The 13,742-nt window shown below is 43.6% G+C and overlaps 1 protein-coding gene across 1 annotated transcript; it reads right to left on the minus strand.

The window, feature by feature from the left end:
- Nucleotides 1–11,321: 11,321 nt before the first annotated feature.
- LOC125136800 (28S ribosomal protein S21, mitochondrial-like) lies at nt 11,322–11,717 on the minus strand. Its single transcript, XM_047797582.1, has one exon. The coding sequence runs from the start codon at nt 11,696–11,698 to the stop codon at nt 11,435–11,437; it is 264 nt and encodes an 87-aa protein (XP_047653538.1). The 5' UTR covers nt 11,699–11,717; the 3' UTR covers nt 11,322–11,434.
- Between the last annotated feature and the right edge of the window lie 2,025 nt (nt 11,718–13,742).

Raw genomic sequence — 13,742 nt, forward strand, 5'->3', positions numbered from 1 at the left:
CAGCTCTTCTCAAGGCAGTCAGTGTGGTGGGAAAAACACAAAGACTAACTGCAGCTTTGCCGGATGGCCCTGGCCAAGTCTCAAACCCTCTGTGCTTATTTAGTTGCCTGTAAATTAGGAATAGTAATAGTGTTGAACTCTTAGGGTTATTGTCAGTCAATACGTATAAGGTACCTGATGTATTTTATGTGTTGGCTATTACTGTTAGCCCTCACTATTTTTATTTTATGTGTTGGCTATTACTGTTAACCCTCACACTATTTTTATCCTGTTCTCACCAAACTCTTCAGCTCCAGTTTAGACACGCACTTTTTTCAATTGAAATGTAGTTGACTAGACATTGAACTCTTAACAAGGCTTGTGACCTCGTATTCCCTATCTACAGCTTTACCTTCTCCCTTCAAGGTAATGGCATCCAGTCCCACTGCTCCTCAAATTTACATCTCCTGGTTGTGTTACGTGAAAGTCCTACAGGTCTTACCTTGGCGTCATTCATTGATTTAGTCATATAGATATTTACTGAGTATCTGTTTTTTGCCAAGCACTGTTCCAGATGCTGGAGATTTAGCAATAAATAAAAGAGCTTCTAATCCTTGTCCTCATGGAGCTTATACTTCTATAGAGGTAGTAATGGACAAAAACTCAAATCATGATAAATGCTGTGACAAGAAAGCAGGAAAAGGGAGTAGAGAGTTCTGGAGGGAGGGTAGAAATTCCTGTTTTAAATAACAAAGGCCTTCTCGATGAGATGGCATTTGAACATAAAGGAGCTAAAGGACCAGCAGCTTGGCCATCTAGGTGATTATTTCAGGCTGAGAGAACTGCGAGTGCAAAACCCCTAAGGCTGGAAGGTGCTTGGTGTTTGAGGTACAAGGGCGCCTGTGTGGCTGGAGTAGAGTGTATGAATGGGAAGTGGTAGAGATGATTGGAGAAGTTGTGGCCCAGAGGGCAGATTAAAAGGGCTTTGTAGACTGCTGTAAGAGCTGGGTGTTACTTAGAGTCATACGGGAATCCAGCGGAGCATTTGGAGGTTCCCAGGCTAGGGGTTGAATTGCAGCCGTAGCCGCTGGCCTACACCACAGCCACAGCAACGCCGGATCCTTAACCCACTGAGTGGGGCCAGGGCTGGAACCTGCGTCCTCATGGATACTAGTTGGGTTCGCTTCCACTGATCCACCGTGGGAACTCCCAGGGGAGTTGTTGATTGGAGTGACTTGATGTGACTTTGTTTTAATGGAATCCTTCTGGCAGGCATGCTGCAAGTAGATTGTAGCGAGCAAAGAAGTCATTGGGAGGCCATTCCAATAAACTAGGGGCCATGATGGGGCTGTGAACATGATGTTCTTGATGAATTTTTTAAGTAGGGCTGGGAGTTCCTGTCGTGGCTCAGTGGTTAATGAATCCAACTAGGAACGATGGCCTTGCTCAGTGGGTTAAGGACCCGGTGTTGCCGTGAGCTGTGGTGTAGGTCGCAGATGCGGCTCAGATGACAAGTTGCCGTGGCTGTGGTGTAGGCTGGCGGCTACAGCTCCAATTAGACCCCTAGCCTGGGAACCTCCATATGCCACAGGTGTGGCCCTAGAAAAGACAAAAAAAAAAAAAAAGAAAGAAAGAAAAGAAAAGTAGGACTGAAAGGTTGCTGAGGATTAGATGAGGGGGTGATGAGATAGAGGAGTCAAGAACAACTACTAAGTTTTTGGCCCCAGGCACTTGCCAAGACAGTTAACTGAGTTAGAGAAGACCATGGCAGAAAGTTTTTTTTTGGTCTTTTTTGTCTTTTCAGGGCTGCACCTGCGGCATGTGGAGGTTTCCAGGCTAGGGGTCTAATCGGAGGTACAGCTGCCAGCCTACGCCACAGCCACAGCAACTCAGGATCCGAGCTGTGTCTGTGACCTACACCACAGCTTACAGCAACACGGGATCCTTATCCCGCTGAGCAAGGGCCAGGGATCAAACACGCCACCTCATGGTTCCTAGTTGGATTTGTTAACCACTGAGTCGCCATGGGAAGGAACCCCAGAAGGTTTTATTTTTTGTAAGGGAGGGGTTGAGTTTGATTTGGACATGTTTAGTCTGAGATGACTTTTAAACATCCAAGTGGGGGTTTTGAATAAGGGAGAGGTTGGAGCTGAACATCTAAGTTTGGGACCCTCGGTGTAGAGGTGGTTGAAAGCCCTGAGACTAGACGAGATCACCTGTGAATGGGTGTCAGTGGAGAAGGGCTGAGGCCTGAGGCCTGAGGCAGCCCAGTGCTACAGAGGTGGGAGAGGAAACGGAACATCCCAAAGGAAAACTAAGAGGGTGCGGGCCCTGGAAGCCAAGTACAGTAAGCGTCAGAAGGAAGAGCCTTGGCCATCTTGGTTAAACATCGCCAGTTAAATAAATAAAACAGTCAAAGACTGAACACTGGATTTGGCAATATGCAGGTCTTTGGTGACCTGACCTGATTAGGTTCCTGGAGTCCAAGGAACCGAATCAGCCTTGGGCTAATAGCCTTGTGGTTGCAGCTGTGTGACATAGCAAGTTAGTGGCACAATGTACAGAAAAAGAAATCCACGTGATTCCTAAACATAGAAAGATGTTCACTCTCACTGATAATGAATGAAATCCAACGAAGTGTTCACCTATCAGATTAGTCAAAAGATGACTAATAATAAAAAGCTTAATGTACATACACTGTGTTACTTAGGTTCTGAGGGAAACAGGCACTCTCCACCTTGGCTGATGGGAATACAAATTGTTACAGACTCTGGAAGAGTATAGCAGAGTTCAGTTCAGAGAATCAGAAACCATCTTAGGTATTTCAGGCAGAAAGGGATTTAATATAGGGACTTAGATGATAGTAAAAACCACTGGCAGGACTTGAGCAAAAGCTAGGATTATGCCATTTATTATTATTATTATTATTATTATTATTATTTTGATCACACTGCCCCAAGCTGTGATCAAGAGGTCTGAAAAGCTGTTACTGCCACTCAGAGACTGGGAAGTCATAGCTGCCTTGCAGCTCTGAAGCCACTGCTTTGCTGGCTAGTACAAAAACTCCCAGTAGCCAAAACCTGTGTGTCAGCTGCCATCAGAATCAGGTTCAGAATGGCTTCTACCCCCTTCAGTCTTTCACATCTCCTGTGAGCACATCTCACTGGCAAAAACTAACTGTATTTATATCCCAGGTGGGAAGGAAGTCTGGGAATTGTAGTTTCCAAGTTTCCAGCCCCTGTGATCTATACCATGTCTGCCAGAGGAGAGCATAGAGGGGAATAGAGAGGGGTGCTGAGTGCCAGTAGACAGTATCTAATATGCCCTAGCCTTCTGGCTTCTCAGCATCCATACATACCCTTTTGTCCATATTTAAATTTCCAACAGCATCAGTAAGGACAACATGCTTCCATCTAAAAGAAAACAATAGTTATATACAATAATGCAAATGAGAAGATAGCCACCCTGTCCCCCAAGAGGAAAGACCCAAAGTCTCATTGATGATTGCGTCCATCACTGGACACACTGGATCTTCTCCCTTCCAGTTCAGTCACCATCTCATTTGATATTTTAAAGATGAAACTATGAGATTAGCTGCCACTAATGCTCCTTGTATAAAATGATGGGGGAAAGAAAGAGGAAGAAAATACCTAATAAAGTAGGGAAGAATATATGCATATTGATTATATTTTTGCAACCGGCCTTTTTTTGATTATTGTAACTCCCTTCTTATGCCATCTACCCCTTTTTCCTTTTGTTTTCAGCCAGCTTCAGCAGTTCAGGGTTCTCTGTCTCAGGGAATGACCCAAGCCTTCCTTCCTAAAGGATGTGCTCTCTTGGCGATTCTGTTTGTATGACTGTAGTTTTCCATTAACTTTTACTAAAGGACATAGAGGTTACAGGAAGCTATAGGAACCAGGGCTCAAAATTAGTAGCATTAATTGTGGGACAACTAGACATCATTTGCCTGCATATGTGATATGAAGTTCAATATGATGTTCAAAGCATCCCTTTAAAGTGTTTTGACCAGTCGTGTTAAATCTGAATCAAACCAAGCTTTTAGATTCTATGATTATTTGCATTTGTCAAAACTCATAGAACTGAAAAGTAAAAAAGATGATATTTACTGTATATAAATTAAACCACAGTAAATATGGCTTTAAAAACCCAAGGCTTTAGATATACCTCATTTAGCAGGAAATTCTAGGGATTTTTAAATAACAACATAAGGAAAGAGTCATATTTAGAATGTGGGACATCCTATTTGACAGCTGGCTTGATCTCGTCAAAGAGTCTTCAAAGAGGTAATTTCATGAGAAGAAGATATCCTAGGTGAGGCAAGACTTAGCCATAATAAATATGTTTATTGCACAAAACTTACTAGATCATGTTTCAAAGAAACAGGTATAAAATATATTTTTAGATAGTTATAGAAATTTGAATACGAGTCAGGTATATTAAGGAATTATTGCCATTTTTGTTATATATGATATTGGTGTTATTAATTGGAGAAATACCCCTACTCTTTGGAGCTCCATGTTGAAATATTTAGAGGTTAAGTGTCATGATGGTTTTAATTCACTAAGAGTTGATTCAGTTATGAGGCAAAAAAGGGCAAAATATTAATGATGGTTGAAACGAGGTGGATAATGCATGGGCGTTTATTCTTTTTTTTCCTGTTTGAAGTTAGAATTACATTTACATTGAAACAGACAAACAAAAACAGGAGAAAGCCGCTGCTGCAGCCACAGAGCTGCCCTACACAGCCTGGAGACCCAAGGTGGGTGATGGGCCGTTGAATATAGAGCCTCATGGATCATATCTGCTGCAGCTGGCACTTCAGCAACTGCCACTGGCAAAGGAAGATGGGCTTCTGTCTCCCTTCCACCTTCTGAATCATGGGTGTGTGATTGACCAGATAAATCTAGAACCCTGCTAGCTGGGACATCTTACCATGCAGGGAATGGAGCTTAAGCCTAGAGCCCCTCATCTGCACAGGCATGTTCCAAGGCCCCAGGAGGGTCCTAGCAATGTGTTGACAGGGTCCTCTGCTTTTGTAACCATCTTGGCAGAAGGAGGATATTTCAGCTGCAAATAGTTATGATTGCTGTCCATTTCGACTCTGATTTTCCTCGTGTCACGCTTTCCCTCGTGTTGGATGGTGTTGGAATGGCAATGGGAATTTGGGGGATCAGGTTAAGAGGACATTGAACTGGGGATGCATTTTGTTGGTGTTTAATGAGATCTGCTTCTGTGGTGTGAAGTAATTTTCAAGTCGTCCTGTTGTAGGAATGAAGACCCTTAATGCTCACGGTGCCAACTCCCCAGGCTCTATGAAAATAAGGTTTAGGGCCAGAGGTCATATCATGATGTGAATGGGTCCCACGCCCAACGTCAGAAGTATTCAGTAGTGGCGGCGGATAAAAGGCTGAAATGTATAATGCCAGAGCTAGCCTGTGTAATTCTTCCTAAAATTGTAAGTGGAGAATTCGGTACTCATGGGTGCTTAGTGAAATGGAAGATTTCTCTTATCAGGAACACACTCAGTAACTTAGCTTACACATTTATAAACACACCAAATATTTTTTGACGGGCATTATAAAACATCGAGTTTATCAGAATTTCTGTATTTGTGGGGCAAAACCTGCTCTAGTACTACAAATAGTATATCTCACATGTTCTGTGCATATCAAGTATAAACAATAAAAATAAATTTTATTTATTTTTTATTTTTTGTCTTTTTGCCATTTCTTGGGCCGCTCCCGCAGCATATGGAGTTTCCCAGGATAGGGGTCTAATTGGAGCTGTAGCTGCCAGCCTACACCAGAGCCACAGCAATGTGGAATCCGAACCGAGTCTGTGACCTACACCACAGTTCACGGCAATGCCAGATCCTTAACCCACTGAGCGAGGCCAGGGATCAAACCCGCAACCTCATGGTTCCTAGTCGGATTCATTAACCACCACAACACGACAGGAACTCCTAAACAATAAAAAGAAATTTTAATGAACCATGCTGAAAGAAAAATTCAATTACCTTTTTAATTATTCACCATAAGATGTTACAAAATCTTGTCTTATGGAAAGGTGATCAAAGATCATGTAGCCCCCCCGAAAGTAGGAAAAAAAAACTTATTATGAAGATATATTGAGTAGTTGAATGATTATATTTTTTTCCTGGATGTTGTGATGTTTGTGTCATTTTAGCTTTTAATAATTTACATCATGGAGTTCCCGTCGTGGCTCAGTGGTTAACGGATCCGACTAGGAACCATGAGGTTGCGGGTTCGATCCCTGGCCTTGCTCAGTGGGTTAAGGATCCAGCATTGCCGTGAGCTGTGGTGTAGGTCGCAGACACGGCTTGGGTCCTGCGTTGCTCTGGCTCTGGCGTAGGCCGGCAGCTACAGCTCCGATTAGACCCCTAGCCTGGGAACCTCCATATGCCACAGGAGTGGCCCAAGAAATGGCAAAAAGACAAAAAAATTTTTTTAAAAATTTAAAAAAATAAAAATTTATATCATGATTTTTTTCTTCATTCTAAATAATTGTAATTTTGTCTTTTTTTTTTTTTTTTTGCTTTTTAGGGCCGTCCCTGTGGCATATGGAGTTTCCCAGGCTAGGGGTCAAATCAGAGCTGTAGCTGCCAGCCTACACCACAGCCACAGCAACACTGGATCCTTAACCCACTGAGTGTGGCCAGGGATCAAACCCGCAACCTCATGGTTCCTAGTCGGATTCTTTTCCGCTGCGCCACGACAAGAACTCCCAAATCTTGTATTCTTTTACTTAAAGAAGGCCTCTACGATTGTGTAAGCTTTAGGCAGGAGATGTCAGAGGGAAAAGTTAAAATTCTGGTTTCTTATGACACAGAAGCCCATGGCAGCTCTGGATGACCCACCTCCAGATTCCTTTTACTTAAATAAATATCTATCTTGTTTAAGTGACTGTTATTTTGGCTTTTCTGTTATGAGCAGCCCAGCAGAGTCTTAACTTATACGCCCTTTGACTCAGCAGTTCCACTTCCAGGAATTTGTCCTACAGATATACTGGCACGTTTGCAAAATGATGTATGGTCAAGGTCATTCATTGCAGCAAAAGATGAGAAACAGTCTGTATGCCCATCAGTGGAGACTGGTTGAATAAATTATGTACATCTGTACTGTGAAAGAGTAAGCGTCGTATATTAGGAGGAAGCATGTCTTGTTGACTTGGAATTATTTCTAAGGTGTATTGTTAAGAGAAAATATTAAGTGCAGAAGAATGTGAATATTGTGCTATAATTTATGTTAAAAAATATATATGCCATTGGTTGCCTCTGAGGGCAACTGAGTGGCTAAGGACAGAGTAGAGGGAGAAATTGTACTGTGTTCCTTTTGAATAACTGTGAACTTTCCATCTATTAGCAAATAAAATTTAAATAAAAACTAGAAAACGTTCTTATATTTAATACTTGTATAACAAAATATCTGTTTAAAAAAACTCTTTTCAGATTAAAAGAAAAATCCCTTAACTCACCCTTTTTTGAAATTACTCAATGAATTTATTACATTTGTAGTTGTACAATGATCATCACAATCCAGTTTTATAGGATTTCTATCCCACAACCCCAGCGCATCCCCAAACTGTCTCCTTTGGAGACCGTAAGTTTTTCAAAGTCTGTGAGTCAGTATCTGTTCTGCAAGGAAGTTCATTCTGTCCTTTTTTCAGATTCCACATGTCAGTGAAAGCATTTGATGTTGGTGTCTCATGGCTGACTTCATTTAGCATGATAATTTCTAGGTCCGTCCATGCTGCAAAAAATGCCATTATTTCGTTCCTTTTCGTTCCTGGCTGAGTAATATTCCATTGTGTATATGTACCACATCTTCTTTATCCACACCTCTGTCGATGGACATTTAGGTTGTTTCCATGTCTTGGCTATTGAAAATAGTGCTGCAATGAACATCAGAGTACATGTGTCTTTTTGAGTCATGGTTTTCTCTGGATAGATGTCCAGGAGTGGGATTGCTGGATCAAATGGTAGTTCTATTTTTAGTTTTCTGAGGAATCTCCATACTGCTTTCCACAGTCGTTGCACCAATTTACAATCCCACCAACAGTGTACTAGGGTTCCTTTTTCTCCATACCCTCTCCAGTACTTATTGTTTGTAGACTTTTGGATGATAGCCATTCTGGCTGGTGTAAGGTGGTATCTCATCATGGTTTTGATTTGAATTTCTCTAAGAATGAGTGATGCTGAACATCTTTTCATGTGTTTTTTGGCCATTTGCATGTCTTCTTTAGAGAACTGCCTGTTTAGATCTTCTGCCCATTTTTTGATGGGGTTGTTTATTTTTTTTAGTATTGAGCTGCTGAAGATGTTTATAAATTTTGGAGATTAATCCCTTGTCAGTCGATTCACTTGCAAAGATTTTCTCCCATTCTGTGGGTTGTCTTTTTGTTTTGTTTAGGGTTTCCTTTGCTGTGCAGAAACTTTGAAGTTTAATTAAGTCCCGTTTGTTTATTTTTGTTTTTATTGTCATTACTCTAAGAGGTGGATCTGAGAAGATGTTGCTGTCATTTATGTCGGAGAGTGTTTGGCCTATGTTTTCCTCTAGGAGTTTGACAGTGTCTGGTCTTATATATAGGTCTTTAATCCATTTGGAGTTTATGTTTGTGTATGGTGTTAGGGAGTGTTCTAATTTCATTCTTATCCATGTGGCTGTCCAGTTTTCCCAGCACCACTTATTGAACAAGCTGTCTTTTCTGCATTGTATATCCTTGCCTCCTTTATCATAGATTAGTTGGCTGTAGGTGCGTGGGTTTAATTCTGGGCTTTCTATCCTGTTCCATTGATCTATATTTCTGTCTTTGTGCCAGTACTCTACCGTTTTCATGACTGTAGCTTTGTAGTATAGTCTGAAGTCCAGGAGCCTGATTCCTCCAGCTCCATTTTTCTTTTTCAGGATGTCTTTGGCTATTCTGGGTCTTTTGTGCTTCCAAACAAACTTTAAAATATTTTGTTCAAGTTCTGTGAAACATATCCTTGGTAATTTGACAGGGATTGCATTGAATCTGTAGATTGCCTTAGGTAGTATAGTCATTTTGATAATATTACCTGTCACGCTGATGGGGGAAGAGTGCGTGGAGGGGGCAGGGTTGGGAGAGCTTCCTGAATGAAGACAGGGCAGAGCTTTACTGCTGCCAGGGCACCTCTCCCTCGCCTGCGTTTTCTTTACAGCATCTCTTCCATGTTATGGAATATACCCTCCTAGGTACTCAGGTTTTGATAAGGTCTAAAAAAAATTGGGTGGGAGAAGGTAAAGTGCCATAATAATTTCTAAATGCCACAACTACTAAGAATATCTGGATCCTCATTATCCACCTGGATCATGCCGTGTTCCAAATGGGTTGTGATTCATGTACTTAGCGGTGAACTGGCTGTCCCTCCATCCTCTCTCTTCCACTCAAGCATACATGTCAAATTCAAGGGACAGGGATGTTGTTTTAGGGAGGGTATTGACTTGAGTTTTCCAAAAAGTAGCCAAGTCACAAATTTTAGTAGTCTCACTGTTAATAGTGATGAATTACCTTACACCTGATTAAGACACTCCAAGAAAGAGAACCAACTGTTCCTTTGTTTTTGTACTGCCTCCTTCTACATCTACTTTAAAACTGCAAATGCTTTTGAAGGATAACATATCACTAACTCCCTATCGACCTTTCTATGTAATGATGGGGTCTGGCCAGGTGTGATACGGAGCTCTGTGTGTGTGTGTGCGCGCGCGCGTGTGTGTGTGTGTGTGTGTGTGTGTGTGTGTGTGTGTGTGTGTGGTGATAGGATGTAGGGATAGGGCTGCTGGAAAGTGTATGGGATATAGAAGGGGGGGATGAGTGCTCCAAAGCCTCACTATTTTGCTTTAAGCCCAAAACAAGTCTCAGAGGCACTGGAGGTGGGGATTCTATGTCACATGTGGCAGCAGTCACCATTTCTCTTGACTTCTGTGTCATCAGGCCTTGCTATCCTTTGATAACTGCTTGGCTCCTGGATACCATCTTCTGAAGAGAAGGTGCCTGGCTTACACTTGGCCTCTCTTTTGGTGTCTAGGACCCCATTGATCTCTGGGAAATCGTGAGCAGTTTGGTGGAGGAGGCAGTGGAGAGCTTGGGATCAGATACACTGGGCTTGAACTCCAATTTTATCACTTATTAGCTGCGTGGCTTTGGGCAAGTCACTTGGTCTCATTGAACCTCAGTTTCTTCATAAGTAAATAGATTGATAATAAAAGTTTCTACTGTATAGAATTATCAAATTAAAACCAATCTAGGGGTTCCTGTTGTGGCTCAGCAGGTAAAGAATGTGGGTTCGATCCCTGGCCTAGCTCAGTGGGTTAAGGATGCAGCACTGCTGCAAGCTGCTGTGTAGGTTGCAGATGTGGCTTAGATCTGGTGTTGCTGTGGCTGTAGCATCGACTGGCAGGTGCAGCTCTGATTCAACCCCTGGCCCAAGAACTTCCATATGCCACAGGTGTGGCCATAAAAAGAAGAGAAAAAAAATCAATGGAGTGCTTAACATAACTCTTGGCACATACTAAGCCTTCAGTAAATGTGAACTAATTTTTTTTCTGTATGTTTGCTCATTCTTTTTCCTTTTTTTTTTTTTTTTTAAAGGGCCACACCTGCTGCATATGGAAGTTCCCAGGCAAGGGGTTGAATTGGAGCTGTAGCTGCTGGTCTATGCCACAGTGACAGCATCAGCAACTTGGTATCCAAGCCTCATCTGCAACCTATGCTGCAGTGTGCGGCAACACTGGATCCTTAACCCACTGAGCAAGGCCAGCAATCGAATCTGCATCCTCATGGATACTGGTGGGATTTTTTTTTTTTTCCCGGCTTACAGCAAGGGGATCAAGTTATCCTTACATGTATACATTACAATTACATTTCTAGTGGGATTTTTAACCCATTGAGCCACAACAGGAACTCCCTGCTCATTCTTCTAATAAACTGAAGATGGTATAAAAAGACTTTGGTTCAGACACTTCCCAGTTGTCATTCACACTCTACCATTCAGCTTGTCACTAGGACAAAAGCCAGAAGGAGTGGGCAGAGCCTAACACAGTATCAATGGGGAGGCTTGCCTTTACCATCTGAGTGACACTGGGGATGCACAGAGCATCTAGAAAACAGGAGTCTGGGTGGTCACCCCAGAGCAGTCCTTTGTTGAGGGTAGGAACGTGGGGGTGGCAGAAGACAAGGAGAGGGGTTTTGTTTTTGTTTTTTCAGTTCCTCTTTGATTTAATAAAAGAGAGGGTCCACTCCTGACTGGTGGTATTGGTTCTACGTATGCAGGCCTTCTTGTGTATACATGATCGGGTTTAATGTAATAAAGGTGAGAAAAAATGGGGTTGTAGAAAGAAAAGAGGTGGAGACAAATGAATAAGGGTTTTTATACTGGGCCTCCTAGTCACAGGCCTCAGCAGCCCTGCCATGGATCTGCCCGATTCTTTCGCATCAAGAAATTGATCTTGCGAGCCAATTCCATGTTGTAGATTCTCCGGCAGGTTTCATAGCTTTCCCTCTGTCGCTGACGGCAAGGCTTCTCATAGTACTGCTGCTGCTTCATGTCCTCAATCAGCCCATCCATGGTGAGGATTCTGTTTAGGGTCTTGTATGCTCCTTCCACGTTCCCTTCCTGTACCATCACAGACCTGGCAATGAACTTCAGATGATTTGCCATGACCTTGGATTTAAGTCATCACTCTGTAGGACCTAGACAAGGGAGAACTGGGACACTTTGCAGGTGTTCCCCTCCCCCCTAATTACCACTCACGGTCATAGGACGGTTTGGGGTAGGAGTTGGGAGTGGAGTCCTTCTTGGTGCTTAGGAATGAGGCCAACTGTGCCCTCCCGCCACACTCGCCTCACTTTCCCCAAACCCAGGATGAAGCCCAGGAGAGGGTTTAACCATCCTGCAAATCCCTGCTTGCTGGCACCTGGAAGCTGTCTCTTTCTGGACAATGAGCTGTGCACGGCTGAGGGCAGTAACCTGGGAAGCGGTGCTTACCGCCTGGACCGGCCGGACTGAGGCTCAAGTTTTAACAAGCAAGAGCAATGAACTCTGCGTTTGGAGGCTTGTCACTAATTGTAGGACCCTCACTAGGCCAAGGCACCTCTCTGGGACTTGGTTTTCTCACCTGAAAACAAGTGCATAGATTGTCTCTGAGATGCTTTCCGTTACTGTCATTCTGTGGCTGGGAAATGGTGAAAGAAGAAGAAATGGCTTGGTGGCTGTGGCCTGGCCTTTCTGTGTCTCATTGCTTCTGTGCCTTGCCACTGTCACCCTGTCCCAGGGACATTCTTGCTGCCACCTGATGATTTAGCTCTCCCAAATTTGGGGTCATCCTGGTCACCAGTATTGGTGGCCTTGACATTTTCCTCCATATTGGTCTCTCCCTGTCCATCCACAAGGATGAGTTTCTCATTTCTCCTCTTACCTTTCAGTCATGACAATGGTGCCATTAGGTCATTCACCCAACCATCCATCTATCCATTCACTGGTGCCAGACATGGTGCTACAGTGAGAATGAGAAAGAAGCAGGCATAGTCTTGTGCTTATGGAGTGGGCAGGATGGTGGAGGAAACAGGTCTGGGGACAGGTGTAAGGAGAAAGTAACAGGCTCTGTGAGGGCAGTTCTTGGGGAGAAATTAGGCAAGGGAGCAGGGCAGGTAGGATCTCATAGAGCTGAGACTTAAGTTGTAACTAGGAGTGAGGCAAGAGAAGGAAGCCTTCTTTATTTTTTTTAGGGTATAATTGATTTATGGTGGTGTATCAATTTCTGCTGTAGAGCATGGTGACCCAGTCATACGTATATATACATTCTTTTTCTTATATTCTCTTCCATTGTGGTCTGTCCCAGGAGATAGATATAGTTCCCTGTGCTGTACAGTAGGGCCTCATTGCTTATCCTTTCTAAATGTAATAGTTTGTATCTACCAACCCCAAACTCCCCGTCCATCCCACTTCTTCCCCCCTCCCCCTTGGCAACCACACATCTGTTCTCTATGTCTGGGGGTGTCTTTCTGTTTTGTGGACAGGTACATTTGTGTCATATTTTAGATTCCACATTTAAGTGACATCTCACACTAAGTCAGTCAGAAAGATAAAGGGAAGCAGGCATGCTTGTTGGAAGCCAGAAGGGAATGGGGGAGGGGAGGGGTGTCAGCTCCGGGAGGGTGAGGATTCTGACTGTGGTTTGCTGTGTATCCCATTGTCTCAAGCAGTAGGCACTCAACAAACAGCCACTGAATGCAAGAATAGACCGAGTCGCACAGTCAAGTCCCCGGGGCCTGGAGGAGGCTGAGAAGCCGGTTCTCTGTGGGGCCCTCTTTCAGAAGCTCAAGGCAGCAAGAGTAGAAGGAGTCTGGGGGCTGGTGAGGAGGCTCACCTAGTGTGGATTCCCTGCAAAGCATGTGCTAAGACAGAGATTTGGGTGCTCCTAGTTTTTACTTGGGAAGCACATGTGAGGGACTGAGGGAGCTGAGAAGTGAAGAGAGAAAAGCCAATAAAAGAAGGGTGGGTTAATGGGGGGGGGGGGCTTTGAGGAATCCTGTGGAATAGGCTTACCGGGGGTGGGGTGGGTATTTACCTGGGAGTCCTGCTGAGTGTCCCAGGCCGGCACTAAAGCCTTAGCACTCTGCTCTGGGCTGAGCAAGCTGCTGTGCTGTGGGAGAAGCCCCGGGGGACAGCAGAGGAACCGCTGGAGGTGGGAAGCTACCTGCTT

Source organism: Phacochoerus africanus, chromosome 9, assembly GCF_016906955.1.
Source record: "Phacochoerus africanus isolate WHEZ1 chromosome 9, ROS_Pafr_v1, whole genome shotgun sequence".
NCBI classification, from domain to species: domain Eukaryota; kingdom Metazoa; phylum Chordata; class Mammalia; order Artiodactyla; family Suidae; genus Phacochoerus; species Phacochoerus africanus.